The following is a 27,645-nucleotide window of genomic DNA, read 5'->3' as shown; positions in this document are numbered from 1 at the left end:
TAATACCTCTTCGTCTCTTGCGTACGACTCTCTAATTAAGCCACCTCAGCCTAACAGTGACAGATGTTTTATACAGCAGCCATTTGGAACAAGACTCTGGCGTCCACTGCCGGTTAAGAAACCCTCTTGTAGTTTTATGGGTTCCGTCTCTGGTAACGTCTGACTCACCGCCTCTTTGCAGAACTACCTTTTGTTACAAACCGGAACTTTGGGTTTGGTGGAGACAGAAGGGGCTATGTGTATATAAAAAATAAAAAAAAATCAGAAGTTATATTGAGACAAATGTACCTGAGAACGCAGCACATCTAATGTTCAATGAAATCGGAGCTAATGGCTCTTACTTACGTGAACTCTTTTTCACCAATGGTTTGACAGAAAGCATTTTTATGTTAATGATTCCTTCAGCCCTTTACAGCCTGTGGTGTGATACTTACATTGCTGAGCTCCAGCAGGCTGGGTGTTGCTAGCACTGCTCTCAAATGAGGAATGGAAGTTGTGTATGGTTTCCTGTAAAATTTGTCTCTCGCGGCCCTACAGAATAAAGCGAAAAATGGTGATTTAACAAATCCCCCAAAACTACCCTCATTTTGTCAGTGTCTTAAGAATTCGTGTTTGTCTCGTTAGCAGATCAATAAATTCGTTCTGTGCTGAACATATTGCTGTCGTAATACATTAACAGTACATAATACTTAAGCCAGATCAGTCATGCTTCGCACCCTTAACATTCTCTGTACACCTACAAGTCCCACACAAACAACCCTACTTTTAACAAAACGGGTTTTTTGTGGACAAAAGCATTTTGGTTATGCCTTTGTGTAACCCTAATTTTCCTCTATTGTTCTATATTCAGGACAAGTTATGCCTTTTGTGTAGAACAGTTTATAATTTCAAGAGGAAAAAAAAATAAATATATATATATATCACACACACACACACACACACACAGCACCTTGATCCATAAAACACTGAAATGTTATTCTGTATGATAGTATAGTGACACTGGTTTTCTTTTTGCAAAAAAAAGTTTGCATATTAATATTTTGGAGAACCAAAGTCTTTGGGGGGAAATATGTACCATATCTGCATATAGTGGCAGAGTTATTTTGACAAATTCTGCTTGGTAGATTTTCATCAGATTATTCAGGTTGGATGTTGTGGACCACGATTCTCAAAATGTCCAGATGCTGCTAATGGAAAGCATCCCCACAACACGATGTTGCCATTATGGCATGGGCAGTGTTATCTTATTTATATAGCACCAACAATCTACACAGCGCTTAGGTTTAAGCCTTACTTTGGCATTACAATTTTATCTCTGGCTCCTTGACCATATGTCATTTTTCAGCTGAAAAGCTGCTATTACTACTCTGAAAAGCCTCCTTTGCTGAGGTTTGAGGGCAAAACAGCTTCCACTTCCTGATTACTGATCCTACTGAGCTCATTGTGATATTACCTCTTAAGCATGTACCTGTAGCTGGCACATGATCATATGGTGTTTTACTCCTAAAATATGGCAGTAACCTTAATGGTTAAGAGACTGAGACCAATGGGGAGAAAACCGTGTCCTTGTTAGTTAATTCTCTTTCATCTGTGTAAATGCAGAGCTCCCAGGTTACAGGAGTTGAATGCTGATGCAAGGAATGCATTTCTTTTTTTCTTAATATTTTTATCATACTAAAACCAGTATTACCTTTTAATAATTTAGTTTGAAATTTTTTTGATATTTTATTTTAAAAACACAATGTGCCATTTGTAATATAGACATAGTATTCATTTTCACCTGGACATTGATGATTGAGGGAAATCCACACAACTCAGTTATAGTGAGAATTTGGACTTGCAGTTTATTCAGGACATACCTTTCCAGCATTGAGTTCAGAAATAGCAGCCAAGATCTGCTGTCTAGACCCATCTGTCTTAATACCCAACTCCTTCAAATCACCATCAGTGAGCGTGAGGAAGGCTTCCATGTCAACCTGTAAGAAGGCAGAACATCCTATTAAAAGGTGCAGTTCCCAATATTCTTTGGACGCACAGACTATGGTTGTGCCACGGTAATCAAATAAGAGACCTAGCAGTATAAAATGGCCATTATGCTCTAATGCGATGGTTTGGATGTGTCATTACCAGCATTTTAATTATGCCTACCAGCAAACAGACATTTTCATACATCAGCTTATATGAAATAGGTAAGAACCTGCAAACTCAAAAGTAATATATGAGAGAACCACCAAGCGCATATATTTCACTGCCTATGTAACTTAAAGAAAATTATTATTCAAGAGCGTATTGCCTAGAAGCCAGGGTCATATTTTAAGTCTGATGTAGTTTTTGAAACACACTTTTAACACAAGGTTATCCACGTAAAGAAAATCCTTACCGGGTCTTGACCAAAGTAGGTAGAACAGGGCAGAGACAGAACTGTAGGGAGGACAGCAAATACAAGCCAAGGCAAGAAAGAACAGGAAAAGAAAAGGAAAAATGTAGTAACAGAGAAACAGATGTTTTGCACACATTAACCCTATATTTGCTGCGGAAGGCCATCACACCATTGCTGACTAATTATTTTCCTATTATAAGAACATGAATTATACTTAAGTGCCAATAGATATGTCTTGGGAGTAATGCTTGGAATATTTGTTTTATTAAAAAAGAAAAAAAAATTAAGTCGTGGGGACAATATGTGAATAGTTAATAGTACTCAGGGATCGGCTGAGCAGCTTGGTCCCAACTACAGGCAGCATGGACATTACCAGGTGTGAAATGAACTATACACGCAGTACATAGGACAAGTAATAATTCTGCTAGAGCACTCAAAACATAAAAATGTACAATTGTGTACAACACATGGAGTTCCTGGCTCATACAGCGGTATCCACTATACTTGTGCTAATGAGCAGTAACATACATGATAATGTATAATGAGACATGCTTGATTAAGTGGTTCTAAAGGATGCCAGCTGACACGGCAGGTCAAGAGAAATGTGTATATTACTTGTGTCTTCATTTGTATCTCCTTTTAGCTTATCTAACCCTGCCATCATCTCTGAAAATAGCCAAAATATTAAATCAAAACTATCTGTGTTAGGAATCAATAACATCAATATTTCTGTACAGTATTCTGCTTTGCTATTCGTCTGACTGTAAAAAAAACAAACTACTCTTTGTGTGAGTTCGCCGACAGCTACTGCATAGAATAGATCTATTAGCAAGACATTTCCATGCATCAGATGTGTTGTTTAATTAACATATGGGGGATACACAAATTATGTTTCCCCTTGTATTGTTCCTCTACAGAAACATCAGCATCTCTGTCTTTTGACCAACAGATGGGTAGGAGGAAAATAGTCTGAGACCATAAAGATCATATTAATTTAACGGCACATTAAATACAAAAGTATTCATTATTGTAGTTTAACAATTAAAGAAACCCTGGTTTTATTTTCTTTGGTTCCAAAAATCCACATTCCTGCAGGCTGTAATCGTTGTCAGTCATTTGTAATTGAGTGGATCTTTTATGGTAATGCCGATGAAGTGTGCTCCCTGATAAACGTTTTATAGTCAGGGCGTCCCTCTGGTAGGGTCACAACCTCTACAGGGCAAGAGGGGCAGCAAGGTGAGGGGTTATGCCCCTGTACCCATTTCCACTTCTAGGAGTCGATGTAAAGTCAGTGTGCGGCAGGACCACAGACTATGCCCCAGTGACTAAGCGTTCTAGTTACAGCTTCTGCCTTCTCTGTAAATAAAACTGGGCTGTAGGAGGCAAGGAACAAGTATACAAGCATACATATAGTAGCTTGCAGCTATTGCAAGCTTCCTGTGGCCAGAGAAAACTATCATGAGAAGGGTCAGACAGACACTGGTCAGACCTCCATAAAGTACTACCCCCTTCAGCTACTTATTACCTACATTTAAAATTTCATAAAACTTTTATTTTATCCTTATAGTTCAGTTAAAAACAGAATGACCAGACATGGAGACCAGAGTCTGGTTTTATACAACACCTTGATACCATTGGTCTATTTGGGGATTAATTAGCTGTAAGTAAATTAAGCATGTGAGTTACCTTTCACAACTACGTGTTTTTTTTCTTCTTCATGCCTTTACATCTACATCTGTATTTAATTGAATGACATGTTCCATCTCCAAATGTATTCATTACTCCAAATCAGCATAGAGAATGAAATGGAAAATATTGTACACATTACCTCTTGCTCCTCAAATATGGGCTGGTATTTCTCTAAAGACAATTTCTTGAGGATCGCAGAGAGCTCATCTACAAGACACATAGATTAAAACAAAAATTGCAGTGTTACCCATAAGATAATACAGTCTAGAACACATTAGGATATATCCCTGCCCGGCACTGAGATACATTTTTTTGTATATTTGTGCTCACCAACTCTGAGCTACCAATTCCAATAGACCCATACAAGCCATTAAAGAGCATCCTCCGTTTCTTACGCAAGCTAAAGGTTAACCTATGGTGGCTGGTGTTTCACTATAAAAGTGCCAAAGAAAATGTACTTTGGGCTTTTATATCATTTGCTCGATCAAGGAAAGGGTTCATTAAAAATAAAATACCAAAAACAGTGGTTTGCCAATGCTCTGCAGAGACCAATGATGTGTTTGAAATAGTTTTTGGAATATCACACATTATTCAGCTACCCCTTCGCTCCCCACCCTCCCGTAAGATACTTTGCACAAGCCAACTCTACTTCAATGATACCTTTTTATATAAAGGTACAGGAAAGCTCTGCTAATAATGTTATCTCTGTGCATACGGCACTGCCTCTGTAACATTTCTATTCTATGTGACAGTCAGTTCCAGCTTCAGACATATATTTGTGCACATATAAATTGTTAAATGTACTTCTCAGCTCTTCGCATTGGGAGGAGTATGATTGGTGTGAGATGAATTAATTTTTTAGTGACATTTCTGAGAAGAGGCATTCTAAACATAGCTGATTAATCAAGAAAGACAAGCAAAAACAGCACCAACCATGCAATTCTAATAGTGCAAGGAGATGATGCACTAAAAACAGTTATATTAATGTATCTAAAAAGGTCATAATTGCAAGCAGATCAGAATTTTTGATTTTCATATTTTGAAAGCGATATTTCCAGATGCTGTTGTGAGTTAGTCTTACAACAAACCCCTCCACCTTTCCCCGCCTGCCTTTAATGAACTGTCCATTTATAACCCAAAAGGTATGAGTTCTTCCCTGTAAACGAGAGCACATTTCAGGCCCTGTTGATGTACTTAAGACAAATTTAACTCTGTTCGCCATGCCGTGATGGCGCAGAGGAGAACACTTTATTGCCTATTTGTGCATCCTACCTTCATCTGTAATCGTTCCACTACTAGACCCACCACTGCTCTTGGAATGCTTGAGAGACGAAGATGAGGATACAGATGACTCCGCAAGACGCCCCTTTGGTGTGGGCGAGGGAGACGGTGTCAGTGTAGGAGAGGTACTCTTAGAGTTAGAAGAAGTCCCAGAAGGAGGTCGTTTTAAAATTTCAACTTTCTATTGAGAAGAGAAAGAAATGTTATATTATATTTAGTCTTGTCATACTGATGTGAACATTCAGAATAAGAAGCAGAAATGTATTAACAGACCAATGGTTAACCTCAAGGCTTTTTAGGAGAATAAGCCAACATCTTTGTGAGTACAATCCCCAAAAAACAGATGTTTGATTAGGTCTACTTGCATTGTAATATGTTGTCTATGTTTATTTGTTCTTCATACAATGCAACAGCCCCTAAAAAGTACCAGTCTTGCCCCATTTTCTTCATAAGCCATTATATTTAGGGGAGAATACTTCACCACTTACAAAATCAGGGTTGATAAATCACATATAATAAATGGTTGTCTCCCTTCAGGAACACCGTCACAATTGTAATGACCAATTACATATTTGCGCTTCTTTGGGATATTAGTTAGACTTATATTATTAGTGTACGTCCACGCCATATTGTATGTGTGTGTAATTATATATATATATATATATATATATATATATATATATATATATATATATATATATATATATATATTACACATACACGTATACACCGACATTATGACAATATTGTGTAAAGTCCCGCTTTTGCCGCCAAAACAGGTCTGACCCGTCGAGGCAGGGACTCCGTTAGACCTCTGAAGGTGTGCTGTGGTATCTGGACGTTAGCAGCAGATCCTTTAAGTCCTGTGAGTTGCGAGGTGGGGCCTCCATGGATCGGACTAGTTTGTCCAGCACATCCCACAGTATCTGGATTGGATTGAGATCTGGGGGATTTGGAGGCCAAGTCAAAACCTTGGTTCATTCCTGAACCATTTTTGCTTTGTGGCAGGGCCCATTATCCTGCTGAAAGGGGCCAATGCCATCAGAGAGTACTGTGTCCATGAAAGGATGTACATGGTCTGCAACAATGCTCAGGTAGGTATTATGTGTCAAAGTAACATCCACATGAATGACAGGACCCACATTTCCCAGTAGAACATTGCACAAAGCATCACACTGCCTCTGCCTTCTTCCCGTAGTGCATCCTGGTGCCACGTACACGCGACGCACAGGTACCTGGCAATCCACGTGATATAAATGAAAACGTAATTCATCAGACTAGGCAACATTTGTCAATTGCTCCACGGTCCAGTTCTTATGCTCACATGCCCATTGTTGGCGCTTTTCAGCAAGTGCACCCTGACAGGTCTGCAGCTACGCAGCCCTACACGCAACAAACTGCGATGCACTGTGTGTTCTGATCCGAACCAGCATTAACTTATTCAGCAATTTGAGCTACAGCTCATCTGTTGGATTTGACCACATGGGTCAGCCTTCACCCCCACGTGCATCAATGAGCCTTGGCCGCCCATGACCCTGTCGCCAGTTCACCGATATTCCTTCTTTGGACAACTCTAGATAGGTACTGACCACTGCAGAGCGGGAACACCCCACAACAGCTGCAGTTTTGGAGATGCTCGTAGGCAGTTGTCTAGTCATCACAGTTTGGCCCTTGTTAAGTCGCTCAGAACCTTACGCTTGCCCATTTTTCCTGCTTCTAACCCATCAACTGGGGACGAAATGTTCACTTGCTGCCGAATATATCCCACCCAGTGACAGGTGCCATAAAAACAAGATTATCAGTGTTATTCACGTCACCTGTCAGTGGTCATAATGTTATGGCTGATCATCTACATACATACAAATATACATATATACGTTATATATATTCCCTTTTTTTCTATACATTTGAAATTAAGTTTATGGCTCTTTTGCAGCAATATATCAATAAAGACAGATTAATACATATGTAAAAACTATAGTTTTACAACTGTAGTTATGGGTTTACCACATTTGCCCTGCTTTTCTAGATTTTTTTGGTGTCTTGTATACAAGAGGATATACCATACCTAATAATTTGCGGTTTGAATATACAATAAAGCAAGCTTGCTAAAGTGTATGTTTTTAAAGTTATTTTTGTTCATGTACTTTGGATGTTGACTTAGCTGTGAATAGTGGTGTATTCCACTAAATTAGCGTGATCTAATATTGCATTGATCACTTTGGGATTTATATTTAATTTGCAAGCATGTGCGCCATCTAGTGGTGCTACTGCCTCTGTGCATTATACCCTTATCCAGCAGAACACCCTTAATATTATACATTTCCTAATACTAAGATGTAGACTGAAAATCAAAATGACTAAGGGTTTAGATTCTGATCTATTATCACTTAGTCCCTAGCAAACCCAGATACACAATACATCGAGAAGAGCCATCAGACGCTGTGATTTAATTAGATGCCAAGTACAAATGTTATCTGTAGTTAGGCATCATTTTGTTATAGATATACCTTTACTCAAAGCTATGAACAAGTAGTCTGTGGCTGGTTTCATCAGCTTTGTGTGGTGGAACTGCCACTAACTATTTAGACGGCTGTAGATCATACATATTAATAAAGGTTACAAGTCCATCTTCTTTAGTTATTGATTTTCCCTGAGTGTAGATGCTCTGTCTGATACAGAGACTTTCAGGTTTCTTGCTGGCCAAGTCTAAGCATAAGGCTAAATAGTCTATGGCCTACGACCCATATTTTATTCTCTTGTAATGAATCTACAGCAAAATTAAACCATTTGAAAATCAATTAATACTTGATCATGGAAAGAATCGTTACCTTTGGCAAATGCAAATTACATGTGGAAGTGCCATTCTGCTGCTCTGACACGACGGATTTACAAGTGGTGTTGTTTGGGCTGTGCGACTGAGTTTTTTTCTGCTCAGACAAGCTGGCGGCTTTTTTCCTATGGGCTGCTATTTGAGACAAGACGTTGTCTGCACTGCCACCTATGAAAAGCGATAGAAAAGAGAGGGAAAAAAGTGACAATTGGTAGCAATCACAATATATTATTATGCCTTTACTTAATTGCCAAAGTTCTAAGCAGAAAGCAATACAGACCTATCAAGGTGCTATATCTTTAACTAAGAGAACTAGAATGTACTTGCATAGATAATGTCCACTGGTTGATAAAGAAGATTTCCTTATCTCTATTCAGGTTTCAATCTAAAAAAGCACATGTAGGTTCTCTCAATTCCATATTTTATTCTTCCTAGGACCAGCTACCGGTGTTCTGGCACTTATCACATTGCCTGCTAAATAAGATCTCACTGGGTTGAACAGTTTGTATCTCTCTTTTGCAGTAAGATGCTCAATACACTAATCCTAGCTCGTAGGTTTTTTCTTTCAGAAAATAGTTAATAACCTTTAAAGTAACTGAGGGTTCGTAATGCAGCTGTTCATTCCCATTGATCCTTTGTCTTATTGACTAATTGCTGGCTGTCTCCCTTCACTAAGTCACAAACCCATAAGTGTCTTACCCAGCACATTTTAAGGGTATCTGGCATGAAAAGATAAACATACATACTACCACTAGAAATATGCATAGTTCTAGAGAAAAATATTCCCTTTAAATATTTAGGAGTACCTGCCATACTGTTTCCACCACCAGAGGAATGAGGCGAATGGTTAAAGTTTCCTGAATTCGAAGGCGATGTTGGACTTCTTGGCAAGCTTGGAAACTTAGATGTTCTCTGTACTCGACTGACAGAGGTCTAACATATTGAGAAAGAAATCATTATGACAGGATATATCAGACCTAAGAACAAAAACCTTGATTCACAGACAATATACATAACCAATAGCAGAAGAAGAAAAAAAAAAAAAAAAGACAAACAAAACATTACACCCCAACCACATACAAAGCACCATGAAAAACACCAATAACACTACATATTCACAAAACAGACTGGACATACAAAATGTAACTGCATCGATTCTCATTAGGTTTAGTATAAGTCTTCAAATGCAGCAAACAAACCTGTGAACAGGCAAGAACATGTATAAATATTACAACAAAAATTGTATGAAATACATGTGTATGGCATGTCCTGGCAAGGTATGCTCCCAGGCTTAAAGCTGCTGTTCCACCTGTTTTGCTGAATCCAAGCCCTTTTATAACTAAGCATAGCATTAGAAACATTGTTCCTGGTACTGCTGGATGATCACGGAAAATATTGCATCCTACATATTTCGTTCAGGGGATGCTTGTCATGTGACAAAAGGATAGGTTATTGCCTAAGCGGATGCATCCATTTTTAATGTTACACGACTGCAATCTAGGAACCAGCACTTTTGGACCAAACAGGCAAGTATTGAAAAGGACCATTTGTAAAACCAACAGTGTGGATTTACCAGCAGTGGTCCACATGCACAAACGGTTTTTTTTTTTCCCTAAAGGAACTATATATTTACTCATGAACTTACAATATCAGAATTCCCACTGCTGTTAAAACTTGGCTTTGATAGCCTCGTCGGCATGGATACTCTGCTCTGTTCCATTTTTCCATCTCTGCTGATTCTGGACCGATCAGAGTTCCAAAGCTCAAAATTGGATGGAGGCAGGAATGGCGGGATCACAGCTTTAAGTTTTTCATTAGGAAGTTTTGTACACGGAGCACCATTCCTTAACTGCAGAGATTTAAAAAAAAAAAAAAAAAAAAAAAAGTATTACCCCCACTTGTAACAGTGAAAAACAGCTTGTAGTGATTTACTAATATAGTCAGGGCCGGCCCGACAATGGAGCCGAATGGGGCAACCGCTCCAGGCGGCACTTTTGAAGGGGCGGCACTTTGACCTTTTTTTTTTTTTTTTTTTTTTTTTTTAAAAGCGAAAGAGAGAGAAAGGGGCACCGAGTGGTTTTCGTTTACCAAGCTGTCAGTACCCGCTCGGCGACCTTTCTCTCTCCTCTGCGGTGAGTCTCCCTGTTCGGTCTCGGTGCCGGCTTGTAATGCTGAGTGCCGGAAGATTTCCGGCGCTCAGCATTACAAGCCGGCACCGAGACCGAACAGGGAGACTCGCCGCAGGACTGCTGAAAGGTAAGTACAAAGGGGGGGGGGGGGACGGAGAGAGAGGAAGGGTAGATAATGGGGGGGGCAGGGACGGAGGGAGAGGAAGGGGCGGCATTTTAAAATTCGCCCCAGGCGGCATTTTGCCTTGGGCCGGCCCTGAATATAGTAACCAAATAGTCAGAAGCTACTTTATAGGGGGAAGGTTTCCTTATACATCATGCTAGCATCTTTGCCAGAAACTTAATAGCTGAGATCATAATTACACCTGTTATCTCTGGGCCACCAGCTACAGCCAGCACAAAGATGTCAAGAATGTCACAGAATTTCACAAAGACTTACCAAAGACAGAAACATTTAAAAACTGTGATGGTGCTAGAAGCACACTTCATTTAACCCCTTAAGGACCAGGCTGTGTTTTACCTTTTGTACCATTGGGACCGAGGCTGTTTTAATACTTTTGCGGTGTTCGTGTTTAGATGTAATTTTCTCTTCACTCATTTAGTGAACCCACACAAATTATATGTTGTTTTTTTCAGGACAAGAAGGGCTTTCTTCAGATACCATTGTTTTAATCATATCTAATTTCCCATAAAAAAAAAATAAAAAAATATATATGATGAAAAATGTAAAAAAAACCCACATTTTCTGACTTTTACCCCAAAAATCTTTTACTCATCCAAAAAAGCTAATGAAAAAACCTACTAAATATATTCTACTATTTGTCGTGAGTTTAGAAATACCCAATGTTTTTATGTTTTTTTGCTTTTTTCTGCACGTTATGGAGCATTAACCCCTACGTCACAAAGGCTGATTTTACTTTTTGTACCCTTCGTGACAATGGCCGTTTTAACATTTCTGCGCTGCTCGTGTTTAGCTGTAATTTTCTTCTTTCCCGTTTACTGAACCCACACACATTATTAGGGCTGAAACAACTAATCGATAAAATCGATAATAAAAATCATTGTCAACGATTTTCATTATCGATTAATCGAATCGATTTTTATCGATTATAAAAATTATAATCCGACCTCAAACAGAGATCGGATTATAACACTAGAATCCTGATCGCCGCAATGCTGCAGGGGACCTGGATTCCCCTCACTGTCGGCCGGTCTCTCACTTCTGTCTCTCTCCCCCCTCCCATACACCCCTCTGACTCCTCCCCCCTTCCATACATCACTCTGCATCTCTACCCGGCTCCGTTACTGACTTCATAGAAGCCTCAGCGTAAGTGAAGGGCAGTATCGGAGGCTGTCTGTGCGCATCGTTTAGACCCCCACCGGCTGACAGAGGATCATCCTCTCTGTCAGCCGGTGGGGGTCTGCATCGCACAGACAGCCTCCGTTACTCACCTTCACTTATGCTGAGCCTTCTATGAAGCTGCAGTGAAAGTGCCTGTCAGTAACGGAGCCGGGTAGAGAGGCAGAGCGGTGTATGGGAGGGGGGAGGAGTCAGAGGGGTGTATGGGAGCCACCCTCCCATACACAACTCTGGCTCCTCCCCCCTCCCATACGGCACTCTGCCTCTCTGCCCGGCTCCCTGGTGTCTTGTGAACCTCCGTTGCTGACAGGAGGCAGAGTGGAGTATGGGAGGGGGGAGGAGGCAGAGTGGTATGGGGGAGGAGGCAAAGTGGTATGTGGGAGGGGGAGGAGGCAAAGTGATGTATGGGAGGGGGAGGAGGCAAAGTGATGTATTGGAGGGGGAGGAGCCAGAGTGGTGTATGGGAGGGGGAGGAGCCAGAGTGGAGTATGGGAGGGGGGAGGCAAAGTGATGTATGGGAGGGGGGAGGAGCCAGAGTGGTGTATGGGGGGTATTATGAATTCCAGGGAATATAGGGGGTATAAGGCATATTGATATTAGGCATATCAGGGGGGCATAAAACATATCTGGGGGTAAAAGGTATATCAGGGGGCTCAGTGGCATATCACTGGTATATAAGAGGTATAAGGCATATATGGGGGCAGAGTGGCAAGCTGGGGGGCAGATGTGCATAACCGGGGGCAGTTTGGTAAATAAAAAAAAATTTAAACAAGGCTTTTTTCTCATAGTTTTTATTAAATATGAAAAATAGTTAACATATGAATTAATATTTACTAATAACTTTGTATTAAAACCTAGTTTCAGAAACACTGTTTGGGTTCTTGTAGCTTTTATTATTATGTCAGTAAAATAAGAAGGTGAATAGAGAGAGGCCATTGAAATAAAGAGATGAAAGTGTAAATTGTACGTTTTTTATTACATTATTTTAAATTGAAAAAAAATAGAATTTTTTTATCCGATTAATCTAAAAAATAATCGGCCAACTAATCGATTATTAAAATAATCGTTAGTTGCAGCCCTACACATTATATATTGTTTTTTTCAGGACAAGAAGGGCTTTCTTTAGATGACATTGTTTTGATTGTATCATATTATTTACTATTAAAAAAAAGTATAAAATATGGTAAAAAATTTAGAAAAAAATTACTTTCTAACTTTAAGTTTAAAAATCTTTTACTCATCTATAAAAGGTAATGAAAAAACCTGCTAAATAGATTCTACTATTTGTCCTGAGTTTAGAAATACCCAATGTTTTTATGTTTTTTTGCTTTTTTCTACACATTATGGGGCAATAAGTACAGGTAGCGTTTTGCTATTTCAAAGCCATTTTTTCCAAATCTGGTAATTCTTCCCCCCATGTGCCATTTCGGAGTATCTTTGAAGCCGAGCAATGCAATTTACCCCATCAAGTCATATATTTTTGAAAACTAGACACCCCAGGGTATTTCAAATGCTAGTATTTTAACTCTTTCCATGCACCATATCTACCACCATTCTTTGTCAAACTTTGTGGTAGTCATTTTTTTGCATTTGTTTTGTCACACACACTTTACTTCAGGTATGAATTAAAAGGTTCTGGTATATGTCACTATCACAAAACACCCCAATATGTGTTCGGCAACATCTGAGTACAGCGATACCTCACATGAATGATTTTGCCCGGCTGTTTGGGGGCAAAAGGGCCTCATTTGGGACATGCGCATTTTTCAATGTTGAACTTTGGCATTTGGGGATCCACTGCCCATGCCCTATTTGGTACATCTTTGAGCCGGGCCATTTCAATGTGCCCAACAAAACCATATATTTTTGAAAACTAGACACACCAGGGTATTTTAAATGCTGGTATTTTAACTCTTTGCATGCACACATTTTACCACCAGAATTTTTTCAAAGTTTGCAGTAGTATTCTTTTGTGTGTATTTTTCCCCCACACACCTATGTTATGTATGAATTTACAGCTCCTGGTATATGCCGTTGTCACACGACACCCCAATATGTGTTCACCAACATCTCCTGAGTACAGTGATACCCCACATGCATGGGTTTGTCATTTTTGGGGGGAACTAAAAGGCCACATTTGGTACGTGTGCATTTTTCTAATTGGAAATTAGATGTGTGGCCATCCTTCCCCCCATGTTAATTGGGACATTGTTGAACCCGGCCAATTCAATTTACCCCAAATCATACATTTTTTAAAAGTAGACACCCCATGGGCATTTAATATGCCAGTATTTTAACTCTTTCCATGCAAGAATTGTTTTAAGCTAATGCGCTAATTTTAGGACTTGCTCACAAAAATATATTTTTTATATATATATTTTATTTTTTTTGCCTTTTTTTAAAAAAAAATTTACAAATTTTTTTCAACTTGACGGTTCCCCTGATAGTGACATCAGTGGGAAATTATTTTTACATTTTACTGTTTTTTTTAAAAAAAAATTCTAATTATTATTTATTTAATTTTTTAATTTATTTTTACTAATCACACTGTGATTAGAAAGCTGGGCTCCATTGACTTGCATGGTTGAATGCAGTACCTGTATTCAACCTGCAAGTGGAGCCAGAGTTCTCTAGAGGGTCTGGAGACCGTCTAGCGAACTTTTTCATCTTTATTATTTTTTTTCCCGGGCCGCCGCCATCTTGCTGATGTCTCTCCGGAGCGGTCACAGCCCATCCAGAGGTAAGTGTTTGGTGTCGCTGGATGCCTCCTGATCGAGGCATTCCAGCGACACTATTTAAGTTTAGGAGGTGATCGTTGATCGCCTCCTAAACGCTTTTAAAACGGGCGTCCGCCGCTATACAATGTATGGCGGTTGTTGACGCCCCGGGGAGGTCGAGGCATTACAGCAACGCCGTTTGGGTGCAGAAAGCGAACGTAGATCGCTTTCTGCACCCGTTTAAAGACGTGCCGGTTCGGACACGTCATTTGTCGTAATCGACTTGTTCTTCAGTGCCGTGCCAGAACCGGCAATTGTCATTAAGGGGTTAAGTACAAGTAGCGTTTTGCTATTTCAAAACCATTTTTTCCAAATCTGGTAATTCTTCCCCCCATGTGCCATTTCGGGTATCTTTGAAGCCGGCCAATGCAATTGACCCCATCAAATCATATATTTTTGAAAACTAGACACCCCAAGGTATTTCAAATGCTAGTATTTTAACCCTTTCCATGCATGAGATTCTACCACCAGCCTTTGCCACACTTTGTGTTAGTATTTTTTTGGTATTTTTTTTTTTTACACAAATTGTACTTTGGGTATACATTTATAGCTCCAGGCATACGTCACTATCAAACAACACCCTAATATGTGTTCAACAACATCTCTCGAGTACAGTGATACCACCCATGCATGGGTTTGACTGCTGTTTGGGGTTAAAAGGCCACATTTGGGAAGTGCGCTTTTTTTTCCCTATTTTGGTCAGTCTGTGCCTATGCCCTATCTTTGAGCCTGGCCACTACAATTTACCTCATAAAACCATATATTTTTGAAAACTAGACACCCCAAGGTACTTAAAATGGTAGTATTTAACCCTTTCCATGCATGAGATTCTACCACCAGCCTTTGCCACACTTTGTGGTAGTATTTTTTTTTTTTCTCACACAAATTGTACTTTGGGCATAAATTTATAGCTCCAGGTATACGTCACTATCAAACAACACCCTAATATGTGTTCAGGAACATCTCCCGAGTTCAGTCATACCCCACATGTATGGGTTTGTCTGGTGTTTGGGGTTAAAATGCCACATTTTGGAAGTGCGCTTTTTTTCCCCCCATTTCGGTCAGTCTGTGCCTATGCCCTATCTTTGAGCCTGGCCACTCCAATTTACCCCATCAAACCATTCATTTTTTTAAATTAGACACCCCTTGGGTATTTGAAAATGCTTTTATTTAAATTTTTCCACGTCAGGATTTTTGGGAAGATACAGCGCTAATTTTAGCACTTGCTCATAATAATAAACTTTATTTTTTTTTTTTATTTATTTTCCTCTTTTTGGACTTTTTTTTTTTACATTTTGCTGGAACTGGATAGTTCCTCTAAAGCATAATAATTTTTAAATGTTACCATGTTTTTTTTAAGCTTAATCACAGTGATTAGAAAGCTGGGCTCCATTGACTTGTATGGTTGAATGCAGTACCTGTATTCAACCTGCAAGTGGAGCCAGAGTTCTCTAGAGGGTCTGGAGACCGTCTAGCGAACTTTTTCAACTTTATTATTTTTTTTCCCGGGCCGCCGCCATCTTGCGGATGGTGAAGACTGCGTGCAGCTGCGGCTGTGACCGCTCTCCGGAGCGGTCACGGCCCACCCTGGGGTAAGTATTTGGTGTTGCTGGATGCCTCCTGATCGAGGCATTCCAGCAACACCATTGAAGTTTAGGAGGTGATCGTTGATCACTTTCTAAGCTTGTTAAAGTCTGATGACGTGTCAGGCACGTCATAGGTCGTTAAGTGACCGTTTTGCATGACGTGCCTGACCCGGCAATGGACGTTAAGGGGTTAAACATTACCTATTATTCATACACACAGTAGAAAATATGCTAGAATAAACTACATAAAATGTTTAGTTTCCTTGTCGTCTTTCCATTTTGGGAATCTTGCATTTCATAAAAACTTACCATGGTCGTTAAAAGCAAATCCTCATTTTCAGTCTTTGTAGTCCCTATTCCTGAAAGGAAGACAAATCGATTGAGCAAAAATGCGCATAATGCCACTGCTGTTAAGTAGTTGCATCATGATCTGTTTACCGCTGTCTTTGCTAGATGTAGTCCAGGCGGTAATAGAGTCTGGCCTGCGTGGGCTGGGGGTCTCTGTATGCGAGGAACATTTTAACGCAGAATCAAGGGATACACTAGGATTTTCTGAGAACGGTACTAGACGGTTGGTGGAGAATCCGTGTCTCAGAGTCTGAGTCAATTTCAGCTTGCGGAAACGGTTAGACATCCTGTTCCACCACGACTAGAAAAAAGCAGTGGGAGAATAAGAAAATTCAGAAATAGTCATGAACTGTTAGAGAGCTCTAGATTATATGTGCCACCTTTCTCCCTGTGTTTTAAAACCATCAAGGGAGTTGAAATGAAGGATTTACAGCTTTAATTGTGGCCAACTGCAAACACACACATACAAAACACTGACTTGATAAAGGTCTTGAGAGTAAGTGGTGCACTATACCTTTAATCCTGCCTTATCATCAGGTGGCACTGGGATATTTAAAGATAGTTTGCTTTTTGAACTAAGCAACGAGCTTTTGCTTTTCTGTTTTGACTTATCCTTGTCCACCTGCAAACATACAGATGCCAATAACCGGACGAGCTCGGTGTCTGCAAGGATAATAAAAGAGACGCTTTAAGAAAGCATGGCAAATGTATCATATACAATATACATCTACTCCAATACAAAATGGAGTAGATGACAGACTACCAATGGGAATACATAGATTACAGACATACTATATAAAGTATATTCAAAGAGAGATAAGTAGTGCTCTACAGTGTGAAGTTGTGCTCTACAGTGCTCTACAGTCTTGTTTTGACCACCTTGTCTGTTAATCACACAATGATCAGGTGCAAACAGTATGACCAGCTCTATGAGGATTATAAAAGGCCCCAGGGTCTCTGTATGTAGTGCTTATTTAATATCTATATCTATATATATCTAAGCAATCTATTCTTACGACAAAGTGAAATTAGAATATTTTGTGCTTTTGCCCCTCACTTTTGCCCCTCACAGTTTGCAGTAAGTTCCATGCCAAAAGAACATAAATAGGAATCAAACATGAGAACAATTCCCCTGTTTGTCCTCATTGAGTAAAGTGGAAATGAACCAAAGGAAGTGCACATCCCCAAAAATGTCCCACTGTCCCTTAGTGATGTTGGATGACAGCTTGATTTCTGCTGTCAGCAGAAATCACCACCGACTCCTTCATAGTATAGTATATAATTTGGCCTTGTAAACTATTGCAAAACATAACTGACTATGCGTGGTGATATTGTTCTCATGGCTGTTGCTCAAAGTCATTCATTTAAGTAGCAGCTCTTAACCTGTAGAAGAAACTCCAAAGTGTGCACAAAAAAATAACAGCTTTGAGGATGGTGCGAAAAGAATGATGGTGTTCGCCAGAGTGACCCTTGTGAAATGGCCTAGGCTTGTCAGATTTTCAGAAAGATATGCTTTTGTGATTTTAGAATGTGTGATGACTGTTAAGGCTACAGTTCCAGCACTACAGATTGGGGGGGGGGGGGGGCACAGCTTGCAAAAAAACACATCTGTCTGAAAACAGAGCAGGAAAATCTCGACGCAAGATGCATTTCCCAACTCAGGACCGGTAGGCTAATCAATACTGGGTTTTATTATTCGCACTATGTATAATTTTTAATGACACACGTGTGTATGGTTTTGAAACAAAGCTCTTTAAAAAAACAAACATATATTAATATATATATATATATATATATATATATATATATATATATATAATTTGTGCTATACAAGAAAGAACAATTAAGAAATGTTGTGCTTTCAAATAGTCTGAGTCCTTAGGATGTTACAAATCACGGTACACAGTACAGGATAAACTACATAATCTCTTAATACAATAGTAGTACTTAAGCTTTTGTATTAAAAAATACAAACCTGGATCATTTAAAAGCATCACAAGGTCAAATGCAGTGTAGCCATTTTTGGCACGGAGGTTTACATCAGCTCCTTGATTTAAAAGGTAGAGGACAATATCTTTGTTTCTATTACAAAAGAAAATTAAATCACATTAAAAATGTGGAGGCCTTAACATGAGTGTGTAGGTAAATAAACATGTGACCATCACCAAAACAGAGAACCGTTTTATTCCACTTCAAACACTTTACTACTAAGCTACAGTATTTTCAGATTCAACTATTCTGACATTTCAGGTACTGTTTTTCAGAACGTAAAACCAAACTTGGAGAAGTAAAGAAAACGTTTTGTAAAGTCTTCAGAAATAACGTATATTCCGACGTATAAGACGACCCCCAACTTTTCCAGTTCAAATATAGAGTTTGGACTATACTCGCCGTATAAGACTACCCCTCTACCCAGCGTACAACAACCAGCCAATCACGGCAAGCGATGTACCTTACCGGTGATTGGCTGGTTGTTATACAGACATATACATACATACACTGCCCTTACACACACACACACACATATATATATATATCTACACATACTAACATACGCCTGTCAATACATACACATTTATACACTGCCCTCACCACACACCCCTGCCTTTACACACACACACACGTATATATTATATACATATACACACACACACGTATATATATATATATATATATATATATATATATATATATATATATATATATATATATATATATACACACACACATACACATACATACACACCAGCTTACAAACACACAAACACACTGACCATCTCACACCAACATACATACACTGCACTCATACCCCTTTCTCCCCATCTCTTACCTTTCTCATCTTCTATCTTCTTTCTTCCATCCAGTTGTGGGAGCGCGAGGTCTGCCATGTCAGACCTCTGTTTACTGCTCCCTCATCGCTACGCACCGGCAATTGATGCCGAGCGTCGGGACATGACGTCATCCCCGCGCTCGGCATCAATAGCCGGCGTGTAGTGATTAGGGAGCAGGGAAGCCGAGGTCTGAAGTGCCAGACCTCGAGCTCCCTAATGTCGGGCTAGTTAGAGGGAGGTCGTGATCTCCCCAACCAGCCCTGCTGATCAGGGCTAGTTGGGGAGATCACGATCTTGCACCTACCCCGGCGTGGCCCTGAAAACCGGCCCAGGGGAGGCAGCTTCTCCACTCGCCCCTCCCCTAGAGATTTGTGGCTTCGTGGGACTCTCCGGCTGGGTAAGTATTCGGGACCCGGTTAGTACCCGGCCTATAAGACGACCCCCGACTTTTAAGAAGATTTTCTGGGGTTAAAAAGTTGTCTTATACGCCGGAATATACGGTATATGTTTTATCTCTAGATGGTAAGCTCGTTTGAGCAGGGCCCTCCTAAGTCAAATTATGTTATATACTACTTGTTTTGTCCTGTCTTCCCATTGTACAAAGTTATGAAATATGACGATGCTATATAAAACCAGAAACAATAATGTTATATATTGATTTAAAGCATGGCAATAATCTGGGGGGAGATCAGACAAGAGTTGGTAATTTTATTCTAAGTTAGCCATCTTGTCTTCATTTAACATTTTTCTCTAAAACGTTACCCTTCCCTTGACCACTTCCATATGTAGACCTTCCTCGTCTTCTTATATTAACCCCCATTCCTCCACCACGTAACCTTATATTATAATTAGAGCGGACTTCCTAACCTCTTTCCTTAACTTATTTCCCGTTACTATTTTTTTTTTGTTCATGTACAGGTTCTCCGGTGTGTTTCCAGTTGGTAACGAGACATGCACATTTCCACTCACCCGTGGTAGGTGGCTTGCATTAAGGCCGTCCAGGCATGGACACTGTCTTGTTTATTGATGTCAGCATTCTTATCAACCAATAGTTGCACCAATTCTAGTTTTCCAGTGACTGCAGCTATCATCAGAGGAGATGCACCTTCTGCATTGACAGCATTCACCTGATTTGGATCCTCTTCCAAAATCTCTTTAACAAGCTGCACATTCGCTAAGAACAAATGAAAACGAATGTCTACATAAATGTATTTCTATATTAGAGACGCGTTTATCAGTCACATTGATCAGTTTATGATGAAGCAGGTACTTGCAACATATGTTCAATGTAAATCTCTCTGAGAACCTATTAAACCTGGCAAATTTATATAAAATGTAATTCTGACGTTTGTGAAGCAACCAATTTAATGGCCCAGTCAGCAGAAACATTCAAATAGCTGCTACAGTGCTAGACCACTTTGTACTACAATCACTTTTAAACATAAATGCATCCCCAAACCCCAAATTACAGATTCATGGACGCGTGCAGTTACTACTGGGACCATACGTCAACTATACGTTGTACTACAGCATAACCTTCGCCCCATTTGTACTTGGTGAATTGCCAATATTTACTGGCCATTGCAGTAGAGAAATACTAAAATGTCAGCTTTAACTTGTGGCTGAATCATCACGTTGCCTTAAACTGAAGATATTTTTTCTAGAGAGTTCCATTTTTATTTCTACAGAAGTTGAAATGGGCCAAATAAATCTAAGGTTACAAGGGACTGTCTTCACAAGAAGAGGCAAGTGAAAAAGGCGAAGAAGTGGGAAATGAGACAGGACAAAGTGGTAGGCCAAAAAGGAGGCATTGAGAGAGAGCATGACAGAGTTTAATTTCAAAATGGAAAAAGCCCTCACAATTTTGTCCAAACCGCAAGGAAACAAAATGAATTGTCTGAAAACAAAATATTGTCATCGTATCTAAATACACAGATAATACTATTTTCCATCCTCTCGGCAACTATGCGTGGTAGGCACTTACCTATTTTCACAGCATGAAATATATCAGGTCTTCTCTTTTCTTCATCTGCAAAAGACATGTATGCATAACTGTTAGAAACTGAATACCTAAACTTTATTTTTGAGGTCCCATGCATGGATTGTGCTGGATAACCTGGCAGTGCGCAGCCTGTATGGCCTCAATCATCTTAACCCAGGGCTCGACAAATCCCAGGCGCCAGGTCGACAGAGAATTTTGTCCTGGCGCCTAGGCCTATAATCTAAACGGCCGCTGGGTGCTGATGCCGCCGGCCGGCGCAACTTTAATACTTTTTTTTTTAAAATGTAATATGGCAAGCCGGATCGGCTATTAAATGAAAAAAAAAATAGTATTAAAGCAGCGCCGGCCGGCGGCATCAGCACCCAGCGGCCGTATGCGATGGCCGCCAAGTGATGGGAGCAGCGTGAGGGGTGAAAGCTCCGCCACCTCGCACTCACCTTTCACCCCTCACGCTGCTCCCATCACTATGCGGCCATCAGATTGTTGGAAATCGAATCTTAACGGCCGCTGGGTGCTGATGCTGCCGGCCGGCGCTACTTTAATACTTTATTTTTAATATGGCAAGCCGATCCGGCATATTAAATAAATAAAAAAAAGTAGCTCCGGCCGGTGGCATCAGCACCCAGCAGCCGTTTAGATAAGTTTTCCAGCAGTCTGATGGCCGCATAGTGATGGGAGCAGCGTGAGGGGTGAAAGGTGAGTGCGAGGGGGCGGAGCCACTTCACTTGACTTGCCCCCCAGGCCTTAGGCTGCCAGCCCTCCCCTGCGCCTAGGTGTTTGTCAGCCTGTTACATCCACAAAAAAATTGCCCCCGCGTCACCACGCGGGGGCGCTGCTGCTGTCTGCCCAGGAGTCTGGGACAAACAGCACAGCCACTCCGAGCCTGAGATCACTCCCACAGAGTGATCCTGTAGGCTGAAAACGCGGTTGCGGGAAAACCAGCAATCGCGTTTTCAGCTGCCACAGGGAGCTTCAGGGAAGGGGGTGATGTGTTGATTGGGTCCCCACATAAGTGTGGGGACCTGACACAACACCCCCCCTGCTGCCTGATCGCTCCATGAGAGCGACAGTGCAGCGTTAACCCCTTCAATGCCGCGGCATTAAGGGGTTAATTCCCGTTTTGTAAGGGGCTCTGCTGCTGGTGGTCTGCTTGGAAGCCCAGGCAGACCAGCAACAGCAAAAACGAGCCCCCACAAGCCCTTTGATGACTCCTGTTGGCTTGGAAGCCTACAGCAGTCATCAAAGAGACTCCCCCTGCAATGGCTGGTCTATAGACCAGCCATTGCGTCCCAGCTGCCAGAGGCAGCTTCAGGGACAGGGGAGAGGGTTCTTTGGTCTCCACATGAGAGCGACAGTGCAGCGTTAACCCCTTCAATGCCACAATTGTGTATGACACATTCGTGGCATTGCAGGGGTTAACATTTGTCCCCACAAGCTTGTGGGGACTAAATATCAGTCAATGCTGTGCTCCAATGGAACATCAGCATTGAAAGAGTTAAAGAAAAAAAATCAAAAAAATAATAAAAAAAAAAAAACAGCACTGACCTGAAAGTCCAGGGTGCTTCCAGTTCAAATGCTGTGATTTTAGTAAGTGGGCTGATGATGATCAGATCACTCCTGACCAACTGTTAGTTTTAAAAAAAAATCCTGGCTCCTAACTTTTTTAGCTGGCGCCTAGATTCACAACAAATTTGTCAAGCCCTGTCTTAACCAATTACAGTTTTAGGAAAAATCATTTTATACCCAATCATCATTTCTTTTTAAATAGGGAAACTTACGTGCCACATTTTCGATTTGAACCCACATGTTTGCATTCGACCAGATGGCAGGCAAAACGTTTCGAGTGAGCAAGTTCACTTTAAAGGAAACACTATGTGAACCTCCTACATATTTCACTGTTGCTGGGTTTTTTTTATCTTTGTTTCAAAATGTTAGTTAAATTTGCCTGTATTGCCTGATGAAAACACTTAGATTGATCGATAACTACCTATACTATACAAAAGTAGAGGTAAATAATAAAAAGCAGATATATTATTTTCTACCTGTTTTAGGCCTAATTGTTGTTATGGAATCCAAATAATCCTTCATATCTTTATGCTTGAAGTGGAGTGCGATCTCAAAAGGGGTCTTCTCCAAAATGTTTACTTGGTCTGGGTGAGCGCCCCTATCCACTAGCTGCTGGGCTACACTCACACGCCCATGGAGAGCTGCCAGCATCAAAGGATTCCAGCCTGTTTTCACGCGAAAGTTAACGTCAGCTCCCCAATCCAGTAGGAGACGCACAACTGCCTCGTGCGCATGCTGGGCTGCTGTCATTAAAGCCGTTATGTCTGGCATGTCTTCCTTCTGACTATTGTTGCTCACAACATTGAAATCAAAGTGATCGTAATTATCCACAAACGCTCCACTCTCCAGAAGTAGTTTGACCACACTAACATGGCCTCCTCTAGATGCCACTGTAAGAACACTGGCTCCCAGCCTATTCTGAGCATTGACATCCGCTCCATTTTCCAGTAGAATTGCAGCAACATTTAGCTGTCCTGACCTGAAAGTATAGGAAGAGAATGATGTTACTACTTATTCATTTTCTCCCTTATTTTCTCAGGGTGCACACACAATCACTATTTAGTATGATAATAAATTGTATACTACTGATATTTAAAAAAAAAAAAAAAAAGAATCCCAAAATATATTACTTTACTTCTCCAAAATTGGGAAGCACCTTAGGAGGTTTCTTCTAACAAAGAAGTCAAGTGTGGACATCACTTTTGCCAATGATGAAACAATAGTATTGTGGGACACTGGCATAAACAAACATTTCTTTTACATAACGTTGTTTTTTGTTTCAATTCGCCAGTTATTTTTATCACGCTCCCAATATTTTAAGAAAGAAAGGTGTAATTTATAAGTTACAAGCTGCCCTGCTCACATACTATATCATATTATGACAGACTAGGCATCGATGAATAGCTTAATTTTCCCTCAAAAAAAGAAAAACGTAAGCCGTTTATAATTTTCCCCCTTATATCTAACTATAGTAAAACTAAGAAAGTTGCCTAGCCTCCCATAAGGAAAATGCGTGCAGACCCCTGACACTTGAAGGGTTAAAAGTAGTTTGTTTTGTTATTTTTACTAAAATGTATTTATATTTAACAAAAGGTAATAGGACTTCATTAATGGAAATTCACCCAAAGTTTGCCTACTACCTCCAATCACCTTGTAAAACATTAAGCTCTCCTTACGAGAACAGCTGCATTTTCCCTCCAAAAAACGGCTGCTACATTAGAGTTGATAATTAACAAATAAACAAAAGCCATTGAATGCCTTCGAGAAATACCAGCCCAATTAACACACATCTAACAGTTGCCTGTTAGAACCATGAGACCGTAACAAACACAATTAAGTGCCTATCGTTACCATGCTAATCCGTCTTTGCCAAAATACTTTAATCTTAATATGTTTAAAGATGGCCAATTCAATCAGGGTGATTACACCGAATCCCTCCAACATTTGCAAGGGGACAAAATTCATCTAAGAAGGGTACACAGCATTGAAGTGTGTATAATGATGAGCGTCTCCCTTTAAACCAACTTTTACATTAAATCAAATATAAAAGTGTCTGTCTTGTGTTCATTTGTGAATCTACTCTGTAACTTCAAAATATTTTCTAACTTGGATTTCAGCCAAACCTAGAAGTTATTACGTAAATAGCCAAAAATGTGCATCTCTAATTCCATCTTAGTTTCATTACTAATAGCGACTTCTAAGATGCAGTCACATTCTTACAGTGAGGAGATGATTAGCCAACCAGGAGTCGCCGTTCAGGTGCATGATTATGTTCTAAACACTAGAGATGAACAGAGTAGGGCTTATAGAACCTTTTAATAAAAATATTAAAATTATCAGTACATACAGAAGCCTTTTAACCAAAACCGTAAATGTAGCATCAATTTTACACATAAAAACACCAAATATGCAAGTGTGTGGTAATTTAAATGCGGAAAATCAGGTATTCAGCCCCTACTATTGCACAAGAAAATGGTTGCCTGCGGGTATCTAAAGTGTTTTATTCTGCCGATAATCATTGTAGAGGTAAAACAAATGTTCAAATAAATAAAGTAGTTGCAGTAAACCGTATAGCAACGTACATCCTGAGCTAGTGGCTTTCAAAAAATGCATGGCACTGTTTATACATTTAATTTTACATTTATAAACAATCCAGCTAGCGCCATGATGTAATATTACACTATTTTATAATCTAAGAGGGATACAAAATTAACAAGAATATTAAAACTGCCAATATACAGCAGCATGAGCGAGACATACTGGTACAGAAGGCGAAAAGGTCCCGGCTCTTGTGGGCATAAGGTATTAGACTATACATACAACACAAGAAGGTGTTTATGGGGGTATCCACAAGAGTAGACGTTTCTTCACTCTTAGACAAAAACTGGGGCAGATTATTCTAATTTCCCAAAAGTCAGTTTAACGACCTCTAACATACACTGCAGAAGGGTATAAGTTAATGTATTAAAGCATCTCTGCCCTTGGCTTGGTCTCCAGACCATCACCATTGGTTTATATATCATGTGGGACCACACAAGTAGATGTGTTTCTAGACTAAACGGTACTGGCGTTAGACATGGTCCAAGACGAGAAAACTATGGACCACTGTTAGATTACATAGCAGAAAGTGGGGTCTATCAGCACAGTGGCGTAATTAAGGTCTGACTTCCGTCCAAGAATTGTTTCAAAACTATAAATCTTACACTTTCACGCATTGCACTCTCTACTATCTTTAGCAAAGATGCCATTTATTTCCTCTTAAGGTTTGATGACATAAAAACACAACACAGACCCTACTAATGTTCACCTATCACTGAAAAATGGCAAGATGTCCCTCTGTAGATGGGGACGTTTCACCAATACATTGCACTAGCAAATTGGCCAGTATAGGTAAGCGTGAAAAACTTAATTCCTCTCTTATCATAATTATTATTATTATGCACTTTTAGAACACGAAATCGTGCAAGTACATAAGGGGGGTACCCAACACTGCTGTTTGGGGGCTTCAGGAGGCACCAGCTGGTTGGGTTACCCTCTTGAAAAAAGATAATTTGTGTAAATTGTGAAAGATCGTGGGTACACAAGTTTTCTTTTGGACAGAGCCCAAAGCACACATGCCAAACACACACATGTATAGAGATCACTTTTATGTTTTGCATCTCTTTCTCCAGGGGGTGGTATTTTGCACAACAGCCGTGTTACACATCACTGATCCTGCTGCCCTTGGAAGGTATAATTCGCAGTGTGTATACCTGGCCGCCTGCATGAGGGGAGTCCAGCCGTAGTGATTCCTGCTGTCCACCGAGGCCCCTTTCCTAAGCAGGAACCTGACAAGGGGTTCGTGGCCTCCACCAGCCGCCAGCTGTAGGGCTGTATTGCCGTCCTCATCAGTACAGTCCACAGGAACAAGGGGCGACTCGGGTAGCGCAGAGCCCACTCCCGAGGCTCCGGGGAGCAGTGCGTCTGATGGCCCAGACACGTCCACCTGGCGAGATCCAATACAGGAGGCACCGCTGCGGACCCCGGACACCGACCCTGAAACCCCCGAGCCGTCCGATCCCGGCTCCAGCAGCCGACGTGCGCTCTCGTGATCGCCATCCTCGCAAGCTCGGAACAGGAGCTGGCACTGGGCAGGGATCGTGCACTCCATGGAGACGGGAGGCATGCAGGAGGGGATGACAAACGCCGCCGGAATGACTATGCAGTAGGTCCGCACTAAACATTCCTTGTTATCTCCACGGATGGGAACGGGCCCAATCTATAAGGGAACGGTCCCCAGGGATCACGCTGACCTGTACCGATTCCGCACAGACCCCCACAGTCCACATACTGAACTTTGGCTGCAGTCAGTGTGCCGCTACTCCGGGGCATGCGCACTAAGCAGACGCGGTACGGGTAAACGCAAGGGATTGGGGGACTGGCGAGCTCGTGTTTCCAGCCCCGCCCCCCGAGAGTTCTCTTCACCAGTGTGGAATGTGTCAGCCAGCTGTGCGTGGATTCCGGGCAGTTGGTTTGGATGGTGTTATTGTCAGCTGCTTCATGGCATTCCAGTAAAGTGCGTGACGTAAACGGGACTCGCAGGGAACCTTTTGACATCAGCGCAGCTCGTGGTGCTGCTCAGCCGGGGACCAGACTACTGAACTTTGAGTAGTGGACACGTTGGCCAGGGTAGAAATGTAGGTGTAAATCCAAAGAATGGCTATTCTTATTTGTGTAACAAAAGAAAAAAAATGATAAAAAGTTTTTGTACCGTGTTAGCCGTTGAGAAAACAGGAGAAAATTATAGTTAAAATGATACCATTTATTGGCTAATTGAGAGTTTAATTGCGAGCTTTCGAGACCAAGTTGTTAGGTCTCTTCTTC

At 40.7% G+C, this 27,645-nt stretch overlaps 1 protein-coding gene across 1 annotated transcript; it reads right to left on the bottom strand.

Annotated features, from left to right (window-relative positions):
• Window positions 1–183: 183 nt before the first annotated feature.
• LOC149302513 (ankyrin repeat and SAM domain-containing protein 6-like) lies at window positions 184–26,932 on the bottom strand. Its single transcript, XM_089482338.1, has 16 exons — window positions 26,535–26,932; window positions 23,259–23,761; window positions 21,199–21,243; window positions 20,184–20,388; window positions 18,359–18,465; window positions 16,898–17,046; window positions 16,474–16,684; window positions 16,345–16,394; window positions 9,829–10,032; window positions 8,990–9,116; window positions 8,182–8,351; window positions 5,342–5,531; window positions 4,209–4,276; window positions 1,860–1,976; window positions 435–531; window positions 184–233 (listed from the first exon to the last, which is right to left on the bottom strand). Exons 1-16 carry the CDS (start codon window positions 26,930–26,932, stop codon window positions 184–186), a joined length of 2,691 nt encoding a protein of 896 aa, XP_089338464.1.
• Window positions 26,933–27,645: the final 713 nt, after the last annotated feature.

The sequence above is a fragment of the Sceloporus occidentalis genome, unplaced genomic scaffold (assembly GCF_023333645.1).
Source record: "Sceloporus occidentalis isolate IW3139 unplaced genomic scaffold, rSceOcc1.0.p SCAF_18, whole genome shotgun sequence".
Classification (NCBI taxonomy): Eukaryota; Metazoa; Chordata; class Lepidosauria; order Squamata; family Phrynosomatidae; genus Sceloporus; species Sceloporus occidentalis.
Note: the sequence above shows the minus strand (reverse complement) of the source record. Positions and strands in the feature narration are given on the sequence as shown.